General features: G+C 46.7%; 3 protein-coding genes across 3 annotated transcripts; all 3 read left to right on the top strand.

The window, feature by feature from the left end:
- Positions 1 to 8,996: 8,996 nt before the first annotated feature.
- Positions 8,997 to 9,570, top strand: EsH8_VI_000003 (uncharacterized protein; the record flags this gene model as incomplete). The annotated part of the gene is made up of 2 exons (XM_083271256.1): positions 8,997 to 9,235; positions 9,543 to 9,570. The coding sequence occupies 2 exons, from the start codon at positions 8,997 to 8,999 to the stop codon at positions 9,568 to 9,570; spliced, it is 267 nt and encodes an 88-aa protein (XP_083126430.1).
- Positions 9,571 to 12,857: 3,287 nt separating this feature from the next.
- EsH8_VI_000002 (uncharacterized protein) lies at positions 12,858 to 13,727 on the top strand (the record flags this gene model as incomplete). The annotated part of the gene is made up of 1 exon (XM_083271255.1): positions 12,858 to 13,727. One exon carries the CDS (start codon positions 12,858 to 12,860, stop codon positions 13,725 to 13,727), a length of 870 nt encoding a protein of 289 aa, XP_083126429.1.
- Positions 13,728 to 14,498: 771 nt separating this feature from the next.
- EsH8_VI_000001 (uncharacterized protein) lies at positions 14,499 to 15,321 on the top strand (the record flags this gene model as incomplete). Its single annotated transcript, XM_083271254.1, has 3 exons — positions 14,499 to 14,560; positions 14,612 to 14,792; positions 14,848 to 15,321. 3 exons carry the CDS (start codon positions 14,499 to 14,501, stop codon positions 15,319 to 15,321), a joined length of 717 nt encoding a protein of 238 aa, XP_083126428.1.
- Positions 15,322 to 15,974: the final 653 nt, after the last annotated feature.

Genomic DNA, 15,974 nt, shown 5'->3' with positions numbered 1-15,974 from the left:
TTTGAAAGCCTATTGTAAGAAGTATGGATATTGAGGTGTTTGATTGAGGCAAATTGAAACATGATAAACAATCATCTGGAATTGCAGCCCAAGTTGTTTTTATAGACGACAGTCCATTTTTTTGACTATATCCTTCGCCTTCAGCTCAACATCTATCTTAGATTACTATTGGGAATTTTGGGGACACTATGGAGTACACTCATGCAATCACAAACCAAAGCCATGGCCGCATTCGCATTCGTATTACATCGTATTATATGAATTGTGGCTGAATGCTCCTAGGTTCCCTCACCGGGATTTGCAGATGATCGGCATGATTCCATGAGAGGATAACCGATAGTCGATTGATTAATTGATTTTTATCCTACTCGGTTTCAGACGCCTTTGTCTGCAGCCATGCCGGGAAAGCAAGGTTTGGCTAACAGTCGACGCGTCCACAACGAGTCGCGACGCCCTACTTTCGCCCTGCTGTTGAATCAAGGCCGGCTGTTTCCAAACTCTTCGCTGCACTGTTTATCTTGGGCGTTGATTCTCTATGCTAAAGAGTCTCTTTCTACTGCATTTTTTCATTAACCACAACTGCCCTTGCCTCTGAATTCCCTCCTTCGCGTCTTCCTGCTTCCGCTCTGTCGGTGCTTGCCACTATGTGCAGTTCTGCATACCTACAGTCTCCCCCCGGCGCTCAACTTCGATTGTTTGTCTTGTCCGCATCCTCTCGGAATCGTGTATTCTGGATGTTCCATGTCAGTCGACTCGTATAAGGCTTCCGGTTTGCTCTGGACGGAGGAAAGATTGACCGGTTCGGAGCTTAGACGGGACTAGCTAGGTAGGGGAGGCCCTGCTCGAGCAGCGCGTAGCGCTAAGGGAACTTTAGTTTATTTCCCCTGGATCATAGGCATGGGCGATGTGAAGCATTGAGCTACAAAAGTGAAATGATGACCAATTTAATCTTGATAATTCAAACCCAATATGATCGAGTAAAAAAGGAATTACCAGTGCTTTTGGGGGTGCAGTATCTAGTTATTCATCTCGTTTGACGCTACAGAAGAGAGGTCTAGTCGGTCAACCGAGACGCCATTTGAGTTCGATGTTATATGCCAATCATCCGCAGCGGCTTTCTTCGGTTGCAATGCATCGATGGCGTTGTACACTGCCTCTACATGTTTCTTCGTCTGATAACTCGCAAGGCCGGCATTCTCCAGCTTATTCATCGCGTAAGCAATAGCCACTCCCTAGTTTGGTCCGCTATCACGATTGAGCCACCCCATTCGCCGTAGAAACACACACGGCCTTCCGGGAGCTAGTCTGCCATTATGCCCTTTGCTGTGAGGGTGCATCCCATTCCGAAACTGCTCTAATCACCGAAAATCAGGTCCCTGCCCAGTATATGCTCTTGGTTGATAAGGTCAATAGTCTTGGGTGGTAGTATGCGTACCCCGTCGACCTCGCTGCCAAGGGATATGACGAACAGAATACGCGTCAAGCCTTCCGCCCCGTTGGATGCACCAAGCTCGGATAGCCTCCACTTTGGTGTATTCGCAATCCCTGCTTGGATCGGGGGGTTTGTCGTAGCTTTCTTCCCGAGCGAACCGACATCGGGAATTGGAGGTGCATCGTTGGGGTTGGGAACAATTTGCGCCACTCGATGCCATTCCCTTTCTAGAGCGCTAAGGTGGAAATACGCGGTTAGGGGTGTTGTGATCTCGTTTTTGATGAATGTTACGCGGGATTTGCTAGTCGTGCGAAGGACAGTCTCCCCTATTAAGTGGCCCACTGCGGGCGCTTAATAACCGAAGGCTGTTCCGGGCCCCCACCAAGGTGCTTGCTCGGCAAGCAAGGCAGCGGCCTCGGGTATGTTGCAGACGTCTTCCATGGTCATTGCAGCGTCCCAGCCAGAGAATCCGGATGTGTGGAATAGGACGTGTCGGCTCTCATGCTCTCTTTTACATTCATTCTCATATTCTACGATTCTTTTAGTAATTGTTCGACCTGGCCAAAGTTGTGAATTGACTTTTGCACCAGGCCAAGCAAAATGGCGCCAAAAAACGACTCCTGCCATGTGTACTCTGGACCTTGATGTCGTTTGTTGTGGGATTATCCCATGCTCAGGATACTCCAGAATGTAGTGCTTCCCTCCCATGTAAAGTAGGATGCTGCAGCAAGTTTGGTTTCTATAGACTCAGGCCTGACTGTAAGTTGAGAACAAAAACATGCAAAGACTGCTTATTCAACCCCTTTCAAAATGAGGACTAAACAGCATGATAGATTGTAACAAGTCTATTTGCGTGAACAATTGTGAGCGCAAAGCAGATTGTGATCCCAGTGGCTACAGGAAAGATTTCAGAACCTCAACTAACTGCCCCCTAAACGTCAGTGATCAATCTCTTTTCATAAATCCTCTATCTAAACTTACACTTTGCATCAGGATTGGTACAGCTTTTATAGGACCACTAAAGAGTTCTGCGGCTCAAAAAAGGTCAGCCGGCCGATCTGTGCCGTCAAAAAGACTAGCAAGTTCAAGCGTGTTATAGGTTACTACAAAACCCATGCAACAGGACGAGCTTGCAATCGTTTCTATCCAGAGCAGATTCCAAGCCGCATATATTCTCACATCAACCTTGCCTTTGCCAGCATCAACCCTAATACTTACAATATCGTTTCCGCAGCCAAGGTTGATGAAGACTTGTATAAAAGGGTGGCAAACCTCAAAGACAAAGATTAGTACCTCAAAGTTTTGATTGCTGCGGGTGACTAGACCTTCAATGATCCAGGGCCCACAGCCCAGACGTTTTCTAACATTGCGAGATCTACATCCGCCTAGAAAAAGCTCTTTAATTCTATATACAAGCTGATGAAGGTATACTGCAATCTAGCACCCAATCACACCTATAAAACTCAGTCTAAAACAGAGAATTTTCGCTAACACCAACAATAAAGACTCATAATCTTGATGGTATAGACTTAGACTAGGTGCATCCACGTACTGGGGATAGGAGCGGTCGTGCTGAGGATTTTAGCAACTTTCTAAAGTACCTAATGAATATAAGAGCAGCTCTAAAGCGCTACAAAATCAGCATCACACTTCCTGCGTCTTACTGTGAGTCTTGTTCTATAAAGTAGCTTACATTGTCTGAGTTTCTCTCAACTTAGGGTATCTACAAGATTTAGACCTAAAGAACATTACACCACATATAGACTTCTTTAACATGATGACATACAACTTCCACAGCGTGTAGGACAAGCCCAACGCATGGATTAGACCGTACCTCAACTCGCACACCAACCTGACTGAAATCAAAGGCGGCCTTGATCTGCTCTAACGCAACAGCATCAACCAAGATAAGGTAACTTTAGGCCTCACATTCTACAGCTGAGGATTTATAGCTATACACCCTAGCTGTCTTAGCCCTAGCTGCATGTATGAGTTGGGCACATCCGCTTAGGCATGCAGCGCTGAAGTGGGGGTTGCTCTTAATTTAGAGATTGACGACCTCATCGCCTTGGAAGGCTCTAAAGTGACGCTCAATAAGAATACTGCTGTGACGATAGTCACCTGGGGTGGAAACGATTGGCTTACCTACAATGATGAGGAGACACTCCAGATGAAAGCAGACTTTGCGCGGAGCCAGTGCCTCGGCGGCGTAATGCTGTGGGAAATTTCGCACGACAATAAGAAGGCAAAGTAATCTATAGCCCTGTCTCGCGTGGCCCCTCAGCTGTTCGATTTAGTAGCCAGCATGGCCGAAGATGATGGATACGTCACAGACGTCACGGATCATAAGCCGTGTAAGTGGGCCACCTGCGACGAGAACTGCCTGGCAGACTGGATTCGCATGAAGAGAAGCGGCCCTGGTACGGGGAAGAATGAGTATATAGTCAACGGAGCAGAATGTGGTGGTCGTGGTGTACAGTACGTTAAATTTCGCAGTGTATATTGGCCCATGGTGGGAGAATTGATCGGTACTGAGTCTCTCAACCAGCAAACTATGTTGCCCACCAGACGTCGAACCCACTTGTGGATGGTATGATCAAAAGAATGGAAACTGCGACAGTGAGTAAGACTTCTCATGTTATGAGCCTCCGACTGATATTTTGTAGATGGTAAATCTGGCCCAGCCAGCTACAAGGAAATTGGTAGCAATAACGATTACTGTCACAGCATGAATAGCGGTTACTCGCCGATCCGCTCCTACCAGGCCGCTTGCTGTTCGATTGGACCCGATAGCATGAGATTATACTCACAGTGCGACTGGACTGGCAAAGCTACCCTGAGTAGCTGGCCGTCTTGTGATCGGGCAGCTTGCAGTGCGGATATAGTCGCGTACTCCGGCGATGGAAATGGCGATGCCATGTGATCAGGGGGTTGGTACAAGGGAGGTATGGAAGACTATAAGAAGAACAAATACTGTTGCAATCAACCTGAGGATGACAAGAAGTGGACCGACTGTGAATGGCAGGGCATGACGGATGTATGTCTTTCCCTCAGAATACTCTCTCGCTACATATGTACGAGGCTTGCTGCATCACTTAAGCTGACACCTGAGTTGTACTTTACTGACTCTTCTACGGGTCTCAGGTTCTGCACCCCTACATGCTCAGGGTGGCTCGTCATGGTGGCCATGGATCAGGTAGGATGCTCGGGTGGCAGTGCTCGTGCGAGATTCTGCAAGCTGGGGTGGATGACATCCACAACAAGATATAAGAGCGAGGATTCTGCTTTCCAGACCGCCCTTGAAAGTAAGCAAAACATCAATTCTCATATATGACAGTTATGAAACCACTATATCGCTAATGTTCATTCCTTTGTGTAGCTTTCTTAATGATCCCGTATGTTCATCCAATATCTTCACTGGAAACCCATTAAAAAGTCGAAACCAACGGGATACTGAAAAACTTTTAAACGGTAAGTATAGAAAAAATTATGTATCTCAATTTAAAGATCTCCAGATTGACTTCGAGAGTTATAACTTAACAGGCACATCAGAAAGACGTCAGATCAACCTCCCTGAATCTGGGACTCATGACCTCGTTACATTCATAACTGAAACTTACGTGGAGAAGATGGTTGGCGAGCTCCTGATAGGCACACCACGAGAACCCTACCAGGAAGCTTTGGGACAAGACGGTTCCCGCCCGCCCCCAGTTCAACAGTCTTTCATACGCCAACCTTCACGACTATATGCTGAATGAAGGCCGAGACTTGTACCTCACGTATGGTACAACACAATGGGGCCGATACGTCACTTGCAATCTGGCGGCCATTAACCTTGCCATCTCGGGCAAAGGTGGTGACGGCGGCGGGGACTCGAAAACTTGCACAGCGACCTGTGTGTGCGCCAGGGATGACTGCTGCAAGGTTGAAGATGAGAAGTGTATCAGTTTATCCAGCGGTACCCTCGATAAAAGAGCCCCTAAGACTTATGACTGGATCCCCACCGACCCGTTCACAGGCGTTAGCGCGAATCTCCCATGGAGAGCACCGGATGTACGCTTGTGGAAATCCCACCTCCTGACGTCGTTACCATTCTAAACTTGACATCGGCTTAGTATCCTTCACCAAGTAACCTTAATCAGGTTACAGAAAGGGACAAATTCGCTGAGGCTTACACGTATGACTCAAATCGTGCCAACTTCAAACCCTATAGAAACAACATCCTCCAAAACGGCCAAGTTACAGGCGGATACGACAGTATATCGGCCTCTATTGTTTGGACTATAAGGCTGGGTTATGTGTCAATAATGATTCTGGGCTTACAGATGATCACTTTTTCGAACGTCAGATGCTTTCTGTGTGGGGAGACAACGCGCTGAGGGGTGGCCTTTGGGATGACGTGGGCTTTGTGAAAGAAGTTCCCTTCGATTTCTTCACTATATCCCTGCAGCAAGTTGACGCATCTGGTTTAACCATACAAGACCGTATGATGGATGCGCTGGGAAGTAACACTAATCGCAACGTTATGACTCTCATGGTTAAAGACGCGAACCTCCTGAAGGAAAAGGTCAGTACTCGTCATTTGAAGCTTATAGGCGATTATAAATCTATACAGCGATAACTAACCATTTTATTTTAGCTCCGGAGTGGCAGAGATGTCCCTATTGCGCCTAAAGTAATGAAAAATTGGGTTCACAGGGCAAATCCGTGCCCGAGGAATGCATTGGATGGCCTCAGAGAAGTGTGTTCATTCTAATGACCCCTTGAAATGTTGAATTTGGCTTCGTAAGAAACACACAAGCTGATTCAATTGGGTCATAGACGCTTATTGTCTATCGATGGCAAAATGAGGCAAAGCCGAACGCCCGCTTCAAGACCATTGTGAACAGCCTTTGACAGCTCATTCAAGAGGCAGAGAAACATTACGAAGCCACACACGGGGGCCAGAATCTCAGTGCATTGTCACATTTTGACGCCTGGACACAGACACATCTTGAACACATGCATGACCTAGTCAAAAGTTGGGGTCTAGAATGGGGTCAAAACCTAGATATCCCTACGGTCAGCAACAATGCCGTGGATGCTTCGATGCGAGCGAACTTACTGAGGACCTTTGAGAATCTTCCCGAAATCGACACTGCTGGCTTCTACCCAGTACTTCCGTAGACTTTCAGTGTTGAGCCTTCAAACCAGTCTCCTTCTAGTTGGTGACGGAACCGGTCGCCAATGTTACGATCTCTAGATTTTCGAGTTTGAAATTCCTATAATGTTTCGGGCAATATGTACACGCATTGCATAGCCAGGTAAAAATCTCTTTAAAGAGTAATAAAAAGTCTCTCTTCAAGAAGTTATTGTTTTTCTGCTCCTCCCTCTCCAACCCTAAAGTTAATCTGAAGGTTTAACCTGCTGCAGGTTGCAGTCTTGTTAGGGCAATTACTGCCGTAGGGTGATGCCGGGTGGCAGCCCAACAATTAGGCTTTGATTACAGGAGTTAGACGTCATTTCAACTGCTATTTTAAACTACAGCTGGCCTGGCCCCGCTGCTGTTCTTCTGTCTGCTGTAAGGCAGTTGGACCTTCTGGGCCCTCTTGAACAGCTGTTAGAACTGTTCTTGAGCCAAGTGCTGTTGATCCGGCTGGTTCAGTCGGGCCAGTGGCTCCGCGGCCAACCTTGCCCCTTGTAACCTGCTGGAAATCCCTAGCTGATTCCATCAGCCACGCCTGCCTGCAATCCAACAAGATCTACAGATACCTATTTAATAGAACGTGACTTGGACACACAATGCATGCAGAATAGGAGGAATATTGCATACCACGTGTATGCACCTAACAAAAAGCCGTGCATTGCAGGGTTCTATCGAATTGACAAAAGAGTGAGTCGTCACTCATTTCTGCCAATTCTTCCCCGCTTATGTAACAAGAGCTGACCGTCTGGTCTGACACTTATAAATTCGCACCCCCGCTTGGTCCAATCTTTGGTTGTAAGATAATATTTCCTTACTCCTAGAAACTCGCAACTATCAGCACACATTAGAAAGCCCGATCGATTCAAAAAGGCGCTGCCCACAATGTCAAATCTGGAGCCATTACCTCCGCCCGCCCGCGAGTTCTTCAGAGGCATTAATAGCGACAAAGACAAGGACTCTATGATCAACATGGAGCAGCTCTATTACTCCTACCATCGGTGTGCGCGCCTAGGTGTTACATATGCTCAGGGTTTATGGGGATATACAGGTGAGTCGCTTTTGATGCTGAATCTGTACCGTTACTAACATAATGCGTTTAGTACTACGTACTATATACTCAGAGGAATCAAACGCCTTATGGCACGTAGCGCTTGATAAAATGAGGCGCTGGGTGACCCACTATCTTTTCCATATTAACCGTCTAATTCTTGGCAAGTCTGATACCTCAGTTGCTAATGAAATTTCTCGACGTTTTGCTGTGGATATTATTGAAGATCAGGGAGTACTACGGAACTACCCGAACCTTACGGGTGCGAGCCAGGATGATATCAAGTCACTTGTCAATATTTTTGAAATATGGCGTAATAGCACCCTTGGCTATGTCGACATAGAAACTATCAGTAGTGATAACCCGAGATTCTCTGACTTTTTAGTTATTGATGAGGGCTCTCTCCGCTCGCTTGCAGCACTCCCTGAGGAGACACCGCATGTTGGACTGGTTAGTCGGGCAGAAAGATTTGTAAGTTACCCATCTAATATTACCAGGTTTGATTTTAAATTGTATACACAGTCCCGTAAGCCACTTTATGAGGGTGCATACATCTGGCTTATCGACTCACGCGCTGCAAAGCGATTTAGTGGTGTTGAAGGTCCAATTGACTACAATGGGTTGATGAAGCTGCGTGTGGATGATATCTATGAAGCGTGGTTTGAGAGAGTCGCAAGGTTTGAAGATTCAGAATGGATTTTTAAGCGTACAGAAGAGGCTGGAGAAAAGTGGTATTCTCCACGATAAGAGTAAATAGCTAGAAACATGTCAACAAAAACAGAGTGGCGGGCAGCAGGGCGTGCGACTATTAATGGAATTGAGTATATTTGTACTACTGAGGAGGTAAAAGGATTAATGTGGTCACTGTCTCAGCCAGCTAAATAGGCATCTATCTAAGTGAGGTCATATTGACTTAATGCAAATAGGCAGGATATTAGGCCTAACCCTGCATGGGTCAAATGGTGTGCTGTTTACAGCAATGTATGTAGATCTATCTCCAATACACCCCATTAGAACCCTGCTGTTGAAGTAGGTATTCTGTATTGAATGTAATAGATTCTATATGAATACAGAAGGTTGGCTGTTTGGTTTGATAGTCAATTAAGTGATTAATTAACTGTTAGATCAAACTGTTGGATTCCAACAGTTACTTTATATTGGTTATTCGCTAACGACCTCCTGTCTATCTGCTCACCTTGCTCATCTCAGGCACCGCTCAGCAACGTCAAAAGCGGCCACTTTTGGGTGAGCCCCAAAGTGAGTGAAAAGCACTTGAACGTTGTATTGAACTGCCAATGCAACAACCAATAATACAAAACTAGCAACCCAGAATGCAGCTTCACCACCTCTCCCTCAGCCGGCTCGCCCTTATCAGCACAACAGCGACGACTACAACGGCCCAGAAGACAGGCCCCAACGGCAAGCGTATCTGCGTCGGCGGCGCCATCTCGTGCCAGTACGAAAAGAGCCGCTGCGCCAACATCTACGGTGAATCCTTCGTCAATGGGCAGGGCACGCCGGCGTTCATCAACCCCAGCTGCTCGTGCCCCGAGGGCCAAGCGGATAACAGGTACACGGGCGCAGCGTGTATTGATGTGGTGAGGGCGCTTGGGAGGCAGGGGTGCTGAAGTGGTTTGGAGAGGCGAGAGAGAACCTTCCAGGGATGTCTTGGGATAGTGTGAAGATACTTTGCGCTTTGCCGTGGAGTGAGATGACCGTTTGAAAGCACCACAGATCGCAGTATACCTTTCTTGTCGATATTTGTATATAATACGTATATGCTGTGTTCCACTTGTCAGGCTTCACCTCCTCTCTATGATAGGTAGGCTGGGCTGTAACGTTCATGATGTACGCGTGCTACTGACTTTAATTTCCAGGCTGCAAGTGGATAAGACCAAGTTTTAGCTCATTTGGAAGAATGTTAATCTATCAACTTGAGAACTGGGTATATGCTCCTATAGTATAATATCTCGTTCCTTTTTGACCGGAATTCGATGATTGTTTTGGTTATCGTACTTCTGAAAGTTCCTCTATGTAAAGCTGCAGAATTCAACAAACGGAATAAGAACACTAAACAAAATACCAACACCTAATACAGCGCCTAAGAGTCGACTCCCTTATGTTATATCAAAGAACATACTAAATACAAATAAAAAACATAATGATGATTCTAAGAACTGGTGAAAATAGCTAATAGAAGTAAATCTCAGGAAGCTTATATAGGTTGCAGAAGCGTATAGGCTTGGTTCTTTTATCCACCCCTTAACGTCGTCAAGACAAACATCGTTGAAGCGTTTATAGAACTAGAGAATCTAGAAGATTAGGATTAAGGCTGCGGCTTAAATTGCAACGACACTAAAGAAATCGTATATTAAAACTTTTAGGTCTTTAAATCGCGATCCTATGCTTAAGACAATAGTCGCTAAAGATAGAGGGAGAAATACCGTCGCGAGCAACGTAAATCGGTTAACGTCGCTTGTTTCTCTGATATCCTGAACGAGACTAAGCAGTTTAAATCGCTTTCTATGTTTCGTTCCATTCTAGCTAAGCGGCCCTCTACCTCCTTGTAGTGATAATTGATGTTCCTTTGCCAATAGCATACAATGCTGGTGTCATTGTAAAATCCGCTGTTATCGCAATTTGTAGCTTTAGGATAAAGCTTAAATAGTTTGATTAGAGTCGCAACACATGCTAAGAGTTGGTCCCTTGAAGCTTTTAGCTCGTTGAGTTGGTGGGAGCCTTTCAACCCTTTTCTCAGGTGCCACTGTCTGACCTCGAATTGCTAAAGGCTGTAACTATAGCGACGTGGTTTTAATCGAATCTCGCTTGTATCTTAATAGAAAATGTGCAAATCTAGAGATGTTTGCATAGTAGAATATCAGGATGAAGACCTTCTCTTAGTTGCCTAGGACATCTAACCGCACGCATTCGCTACATTAGATATAAACCTGGTTGCGAAATGCCTCGATACAGGCTATATAGAGTTCTACTTAGGATTCAAAACGTTCCTTATCCCTCTAATTCACCTAGGTTTCAAGCGATATAAGTGCTGCGTGGGAATCTTGTTAATACAAGAGCTCTATAAGGGCGATCTCGGGGAGCACACCTTTATATATATCTGGTCCGTCCTTAACAAATCGCAGCTTGCGTTTGAATTGAACGAGTGTAGGCACCCCACTTGGTCAGCAAGCTCAAATGTTTTGATAAGACAGCCAGTCCACATGTCTGGCTGGATGGCTTCTTGCAGTAATAGCAGCACAAGCCTGCTTGACAGAGGCTTGTATATTCTTATAGCTTCCTTCTTAGAAATCTCCAACAGCTCGCATGATTGTTTCCTAAACCTTCCGTCGTTACGCAGTGTGGATTGCTCGACTGCATGAATTAAAATCTCATGATTAGCTAAATGAATGACTTTACATGGATGTTCGATTTTCACTTGCCGCCACTCGTCTGTTGCTTCGGCATTTGTGGCTTTCAGTATTTCCTAGAATGACTTCTAGAGAAATTACAGGTTAATAAAAGCTCTTAGATGAAGAATAGTGCGTTCGTGAGGATTTTCCGCTGCGAGCTCAGAGTCCTGAGAAGTAGTAGAATATTCCGAAGTCATCTTGGTGGTTTAATTTCGCTGAAAGATTGGACTGGTTGAAGAAGTTAGTCTTCCTTCAATATATCTTACCTGCTTAAGCAAGAGCCAACTGCAGGGCTGGTCTCAGGTTCTTATGGTTTCAAGAGTCTGTTGGGCGGTGGATTAAAACTAAGTATGCAGCTGAAAATCCGACCTGCGTATATGCCATGCATCTTGGCTGCGAAGACCAGATTCAGAATCAGGCTCCAACCGACGCTTGCAATTACTTGAGAGAATATAAGGGTCGCATAGCATGATTGCCAGCCATATACTTGAAACTTTTGATAACAGGTCTGGATTAGATACAAAAAGCCTGCCTAGAACATGCAGTGCATAACATATTGGGAACTTTGTCGCTTAAGATTGGGTTCAAGCTCTCCTAGGTGTTGCTTTAGCCGTCTATCCGCATTGCCCCCAACAGTACTTACAATGCTTTATAGAGTATACATTATGAAAACTGCTGCGTGAATTACCAATACAATAAAGGGAGAACGTTCACGTATATGCTTCAAAATCATCACACAACTCATTCTTTTGCAACAAGCACTCCTCTGATACCACAGTAGCCATAGCAAACTTGATATCACCAGATAATGATTTTTCAGCGCATTTCGAATAATTAGATCTATTACCCATCGAGGACCGCTATCAAATAAACACAATACACGTTCGAGATCGACTTTGTAAGATTAGTTTAATGGTCTAAGCCTACTCGTCATCTGCGAACGCCGAGACAAGTACGCTTACCAGTGTCCCACGCGCGAGCAGTATAAAGACGTCATGTCAGAAATCAAAGCAAAGACAGGGGAAATACTAGTGCTCAAGTCATTATGATTATGTACCGTGAACTGGAATTTAATCAGTCGCTTAGAAAGGGTGTGTAGGCCACCTATTACACATGTACCTTAAACTGGCAGGATTCTCGTACATGCTGTGGAAGAGACATAGCGCCATCAGCCTTCAACAAACTTGCAATAGGCAGCCAGTGTCCCTTACAAAAGATTATAGTGTTAGGGTTAATTGTAGCAAATTAATTGTCTAATTTTGACCAACTAGGAGGCCTCTCAACGAGGGAAGGCTGGTACTTGGTCCAGAATGGCGAAGAGTAAGACAGCCAAGTCCAAAGGGAGCCGAATGATCCGGTGTCGAGGCCAACAAGCGACAAATACGCAATAATTGTGATATAAACGTACATCAAAGAGACAAAAATATGTTCTTGTTTGATATGGGCATTGAAGCCAATTTTGGGTATAGGTTTATCGCTCATCTTCGAGCGGGCCGAGCCTCGTACAATAGGACTGCGTGGAGAGACGACATGTCGCGAGCATGATAACTTGGCATGAGTGCCCAGCACGGTGCTGAAGTCCCTTGTCTTAGTGTTCTAGACATGCCGAGAAGGACAGAGTGCTTAAAGGACGATTGCGTGGGTATAAAATACCTTGATTTGGGATGGCTTGTCCACGGTCCTGACGTGCTATTCCTCCCAATTGCCTTTAGTCCTCGTCATAAGCCCAGGACAACAGCCCATCAACTCCTAGTCACTCACCTACCAAACCTCATCCTCAAGATGCCCTACGACTCTGAAGTCTCCATAACCGCCACCGTCTTCGACGCAGAAGACGACAACGGCATCTGGACCTTCGCCGACCTCGCAGGCGACGGCTCCCTCGACCTCGTCTATATCAAGACCCGCGCCACCGAAAGCGGCAAAGTCGAGGTCCACGCCGCCAGCCGCAGCTCCAACTTCCAGGACCGCACCAGCGGCGTACTCACGGTCTTCGACGCCATCGACGAAGACCCCGCGGCCTCAGGACGCACCTTCCTGCTGCGCGACTGGACCGGCGACGGCCGCGCAGACCTCATCCTCATCAAGATGCGCGACACCCCCAGCGAAAAGGTCGAGATCCACGTCGCCGCCGCGGACTCGGGGTACGGGGCCTACGCGCTGCAGACGCAGACGTGCTTCGCCTGCGAGGACAGCGGGGTGTGGACCATGACGTACCCGCGCGGCGACCACCTTGTCTACCTCAAGACGCGCGACTGCGGCTCCGGGATGGTGGAGGTGCATGCTACCGGCCGCGGGGGTGGGTACCAGAGCCACGACCGCGCCGAGCTGACGGGGTTTGCGGCGGAGGAGAACGGGACCTGGTGTCTTGCGCCGCGGGGCGAGGACGACGGGGAGGGCGGGGGTGGGCTTGCGGATTTATACTATGTCAAGACAAGGGAGACGGACTCCGGGGTCGTGGAGATGCATGCTGCGACGGCGGAGTCGGGGTGGCAAGATCGGCCCTTTGGAGCCGTATCGAGCTTCGCGCCAGGAGAGGATGGGCATTGGGTTTTGGCGGATTTGAACGGCGGGGAGGTGCCTGATGTGGTGTATGTCAAGGTGAAGGATACTGACAGCGGCAAGGTTGAGATTCACACCAACGCGGTTTAGGCGGTAATGGAAGCTCGTTCGGGGCTTTTGTGATTCTCTTTGCGAAGACAGAAGGGTTGGAGTGTATTGCTGCGCTATTAGAGGAGGGTTACTCGAATGTGGCAGTTGGAGATTCCTGGCGATGCTTTGTGGCAGCAGTGACAACGCCTATCCAGTCGTATCCTATAAGCTGGGCGGGAAAAGTGGGGCGCGGCGCTCACGCTCCCGTCTCCTCTAGAGGTAAATAACGGTATCATTATGTGTCCTTTTAAATGCAGGGTAATAATAGGGATAAAGTGGGTATTATCGGTCTTAGCGAAAATGGAGCTAGTTGGCACTCAATGGGATAACCTAAGGGCTGGACAGAAGCCGTTCCTTGAACAAGTACTAGTCCGATTACCGCCGACGCAAAACGGAGTTTGTTGTCGTTGTAATGACTAGTATCAGCCGACGTTTCAGTTCTAGTTTGAAGCCCGAATTTCCGCCCGTCGTTCAAGCCTATAGCCTTAGGCGGCTGTTGAGGCTGGAGACTTGACTTAACTTCCGGACCCTCCCGGAGTCTCGGATGCAGCTTGTAACAACATCCCGACTGTTCCGGTATAGTCAATCCGGCACACGCTGGCACACTTGACCTTATCTCTAAGGCTCCGACAGACAGATTTTTTGCCATGACAAGCCTTACAGTTTCCTGGCGAACTATAAGTAACTGAGGATACCTAATGCTTTCACGGAAAATATCCTCATTAACAACAACTGCTTATCACCTCGCAACTCACCTTAAAGTTAGCAGCAATGGATTTTAACCTCAGCAAGCCTAACCGAAAGGTCCACGCTGGAATCATTCTCACCCATGGGTTCGTGTAGAAACCTTAAATATGTTTTCTAAACACTAACAAGGCTTGCAGTGCCACGGAGATGCTTGACATTGCGGCCTTTGAAACCTTTGTCTGGATGGATAAAGCTGGCTGTAAGGTGCTGAATTTGCCTGAGGAGATGTGGGTAGATGCCATCGACTTTGAACTACACTGGGTCACCGAGGATGGGAAAACAGCCGAGCTGAGATGCGGAACGCAAGTTCAAGCTACAGTAAGCCAATCATCTTGTGCTAGAAGCAACACCGCCAAGCTGACTTACCACCTAGGACTCGTTTGCAACCTGTCCTCCTCTTGATATCGCCTTGATGGGCGCTAGCAACGTAGCCTTTAACATCACCCAAGGCGAGATTGCCTACCTTCGCAAGGTGTGGGACGAATGCAGTGCATTCCTTACAATCTGTGGCGGTTGCACCGCTCTTGTTACAGCCGGCCTCCTTGCAGGCAAGACAGTAGCCTACCCCAGCCTGTTCATCCGTGGGATGCAAAAGCATGTGCCAGACGTTAACTGGGTTGAGAAGCGCTGGTCCTGTGACGGGAAGCTGTGGAGTTCAGGAAATCAGTTGAACGGCCTTGACATGATGCGGGCGTTTGCTGAAGCTACTTGGGGAGGACGCACTGGCATGATTGAGGCGCTCTATGACATTGCGGGATACCCCAAGAGAGATGTCGATTTCAAGGACTTCGTCGGGCATAACTATCCTGCAGATGACTTCCCCTCCGACTTCCCTACAGGTGCTTAGCTAGATGTATAGGCTGATGTCACGGCGCTGGTGGCATACATAGGGAGGTCTACTAGATGAGGCTGACGTTAAGGTCACGTGACGTGACACGTAACTAGAGGACCGTTTACTACAGCCTATAAAGGAATAGCCTGCTAGCCTAGCTCCGCTATAGAGAATTCTTTCTTCTTTATCTTTAAGTCTTTATAAATAGGTTAATATAGTAGTATATCAACCTTAAGGTTAGAGTTAGATTAGAGTTAGATTAACTATCTAGAGCTTATTTACTAGGCTAATTTAATCCTTTTAAGCGCTATTAGTGGTGGTATTCTAGCTGAATACTAGGGTTGGGGTCTAGGGTTGCCTGCTAAATAGTGACGATAGTCTATACGTTTTACTAACTTATTTTTTAGCTGATTACTATAGGGGGTTAATACGCCTTAACCCTATATCATCTACCTATATCCCTAATATGTATAGACTAGGTAAAGGTAGAAGCCACCTAACTGTTATCCCTTACCTATAAGTAACGTTAATCCCCTCTCTCCTTCTCCTACTCTAGATTAATAGAATAAATAGATATAGATAGATAGATAGATAGATAGATAAACTAAATAGATAAAGCTATATATTAAAGTAGAATAGTAGGGATAGATAGATGTAAAACACTATAA

The sequence above is a fragment of the Colletotrichum jinshuiense genome, chromosome 6 (genome assembly GCF_051148585.1).
Source record: "Colletotrichum jinshuiense chromosome 6, complete sequence".
NCBI lineage: Eukaryota > Fungi > Ascomycota > Sordariomycetes > Glomerellales > Glomerellaceae > Colletotrichum > Colletotrichum jinshuiense.
This window is presented reverse-complemented; position numbering and strand designations above follow the sequence as displayed.